Source organism: Cyprinodon variegatus, unplaced genomic scaffold (genome assembly GCF_000732505.1).
Source record: "Cyprinodon variegatus isolate N-32 unplaced genomic scaffold, C_variegatus-1.0 Scaffold1054, whole genome shotgun sequence".
NCBI classification, from domain to species: Eukaryota; Metazoa; Chordata; class Actinopteri; order Cyprinodontiformes; family Cyprinodontidae; genus Cyprinodon; species Cyprinodon variegatus.
Genome location: NW_015151507.1, coordinates 228,773 through 232,089, shown reverse-complemented (window position 1 = coordinate 232,089; position 3,317 = coordinate 228,773). Strand labels below are relative to the sequence as shown.

General features: G+C 41.8%; 1 protein-coding gene across 1 annotated transcript in view; it reads right to left on the bottom strand.

Moving 5' to 3' along the window:
- Positions 1–2,223, bottom strand: part of LOC107101106 (tudor domain-containing protein 7A-like) — a 17,759-nt gene extending 15,536 nt beyond the window's left edge. The window contains exons 1-4 of the mRNA XM_015399871.1: positions 2,020–2,223; positions 1,687–1,831; positions 652–757; positions 387–479 (exon numbers count right to left, since the gene is read on the bottom strand). Of these exons, the coding sequence (XP_015255357.1) occupies positions 387–479; positions 652–757; positions 1,687–1,831; positions 2,020–2,223 (548 nt within the window). The remainder of the gene's footprint in view (positions 1–386; positions 480–651; positions 758–1,686; positions 1,832–2,019) is intronic.
- Between the last annotated feature and the right edge of the window lie 1,094 nt (positions 2,224–3,317).

Genomic DNA, 3,317 nt, shown 5'->3' with positions numbered 1-3,317 from the left:
ATCGTGGCCCGGCCCGATACTGGTATCGGTGCAACACTAGTTAAATGCAGAGGTAAATTACTCCAATGTGAGATCAATAAAGTACATTTTTTATAATTATAACAAGGCCAATATTGACAACTAATGTTTATATCCATCTACTTTTTGCTTCAGGGGCAGAGCTTGTTCTTGCCGAGTTTGCTTGGTCATATGACAGTAATAATGATGCAAAGCAGGATAATGGTTGTTTGTCTGCAATATTAACCTGGGACATATGTGTTCATCCCTTCTCTGAACGAATCGTTTCTGCCTCTATTATGGATTTACTGTACACATATACAATCCACGTTTTCCTTTTTTCCCCACAGAGAACGTATAAAGATATGATCCAGTTTAAACATGTTCACCTGTTAGTTGAGAAGTCCTTCTTTGCAGCAGGTGGTAGAGATGGTGCTCTATGTTCAACAGGGGTGATCAAGCTCAAGTTTCTGTCCAACAGCCTGGTGTATTAAGACACAAATATAGCTTTATTTCCAAGACATTACTGATCACTGCAAATAAGTACCGATGATAAAAAATTACCTTTTCAAACACAGAACCACTCTTCAAATGCTCCCATGTATATTTTTTTTTAATGAAGCATGCATGTTTATTGAAACAAATATTGCCTACCTATAGTCTCCAGAGGCACTGCAGCCACTGCGGGGCGCCGAGCGGTCTGCTGTCCAATTAGAATATTTTCCAGCAGATGGCTGGCGGAGAGAAGATCTTGGAGTGACTAAAAGATAAAAGAAAGAATAAGTTCTGATAAAATGGCTGGTGACAAAAACAAATCAATTCTGCACTGACTGGCTCAAAACCAAATGAGTTTGTGTGGGTTTTAGTGCTTTGATAGAATCCTGAATCGACTGAAATCTGCAGATCGGATCTTGAAGAGAACCTGAAACTGTACATCCTAAATTAGGCTATGTTCACACTGCAGCCTGAAGTGACCCAAATCTGATTATTTTGCCCATATGCGACCTGGATCTGATCTTTTCATGTCTGTCTGAACAACTCAGATCCGATTTTTTTTCCAATCAGACCCAGGCCACTTGGCTATGTGGTCCTGAATCCGACACAAATCTGATCTTTTCAAATGCGACCTGTGTCTGAACGGCCAGGTCGGATTCATTTGACCTGAACGTCATTAATACCAGACAAAGGTCAATATTATGCATCTTGCTACGCAGAAGCGGCAAGAAAAACAAGAAGCATGACAGATGATGATGCGGATAGCAGTATGAATGTTTAGCCATATTGAAAAGAATGAGTTTTTATGGTTGGAAAAGACCGCTACATGCGGGCCAGCACTACTATCCATATTAACTTCCGTAAACACAGAGCACGCTGTCCTGTGACGTCATTGCGTCCTCTCCTGCGCATGCGGGACATTTGCGTTGTATGACTGCAGTTCACACAGGAGATCACATAGAATTCACATATATTTGGAAATATAAAAGGGAACGCAAACAAAATCAGATTTTACAAAAAAAATCAGAATTGAGCATCAAGGCCTGCAGTGTGAACATAACCTTAGACTGCTGACACTTTAAAAACTATCTGGGATTTATATGGTTTAATACCACATATGGAAGAGACTCAAATCTGATGGAGAGCATGAGAAAAATGAGCCCAACCTGCTGCTACTAAACAAAGGTCTCATACCGTTAACCATGTAGGGATTGAAGGGTTTGTATCTCATCTTGCAGTTGACGACCTGGGAGCTCCCAGATTTCTTTGAGCTCCTCTGTCTGGCAACCAGCTGAGCAATGCCAGCCGTGTCATCGCACACAACAGCAAAGCATCTCAGCTACAGAACAGATGTCATGAAAAGGTTAACCAATAAAAGCCAATGCATCTAGAAATGTTTTAACCATAACATATTTTATTACATTAATAACTTTAACTAGGACAAAGGAAAACAATGCAGTGATTTAATCTACATATACAAGCAGCTGAGAAACAAGAAGCAGTGTTAAAAGCAAAACCTGCTCTTACCTGTCCCATGGAGTTCTCAAGCCTCACCACAGAGGGAATGCTTCGGAGGAAGTCTTCCAGCTTTGAGAAGCCCAGCTTTCCCAGAGGGATGAACTCCCCACTTAAGGAGCGATAGTCTGACTGCAGGCGACTAAGAGGCACACCGGTCTTGGAAGACTGGAGGACAGCCCTCAATATCTTTTTAATAGATTCAGTGTCCGACATCTTGACAAATTCTGAAATAAACAACAACAAAAAAAGTCTTATATATTGTATGCTATACTTAGTGAAACAGTTTACATTTTAAAAGTTCAGTAGGAGATCTTTTCTGATGCATTTTTTACCACGTGGCTTAAAGATCTCCCCACAGCCGCTTAGCAAGCAGTGAAATAGAAGGTCTGGAAGTGAAACAAAAATAAATGGTCCCCGCTACAGTGAGAAATCAATGAATAATCTCAACCAATCACAAAAGACGATCCGTACACGATTGGTTCCCTGACATGTCAATCATGGTCGTCTGCTTGTCCCTCCCCCCTGTGCGCGTACCCTGACACATGAACGAATCGCCCCCCCAATGCTCGTGCAGGACGTCATGGCTGTAAGCTAGCCACTGTTATGTCCGGTCCAGTCAGCTGATTGGACCAGTGTGTTTCGCTAACTAATGTTTTGTTCTTTACAGGTATCACTTGCAACGGTTTACACTTTCTGCAGCTAAGTGATGGCGCAGTGGTTGGAGCAAACCTCAAATCTCATGTGACAGTTTGACTTTGCCCCTCACATTCTCTCTTGTCTCTAACCAAGCCTATTATTTGCCGCCTTGATCAGCAACTGGACGCAGCCACTTCAAATGCATTGGCTGTCGGAAAAGAAGGAAGGACATTATCATCATATCAGGAAAACACACGTCTATGACGCCTGTTGTCTTGGTAATGACACGAGTTAGGAATGTGCATTTTGACATGTCACTATACGAGTCTTGCGGTACCATCAAGGCAGACATAAAAAGCAGCGCTTGTTGGTAAAAGACGGCGAAAAAGCAGCATTTCAGAAAAACAGGAGCTTTTAGCGAGTGAATTTCAATCCTAACTTGATAATCAGATGCAAATCAAGACACTCTCGGCCTTCTATAAGTGTTAATCTGTCCCCCCTTGTAACTTTACAAATTAAAGGTCTATCACCTCCAAAGTTTCAGGATTGATTTGTCATCATAAAACATGTTTGTAAGCCAAAAAGGAAAAAGCTGGGACCCATTGTGGCCAATTTAGACAGGAGGAACATACAGCAGAGAAAGACAGGCTGCTTTAATCTGTTCCCCCTTG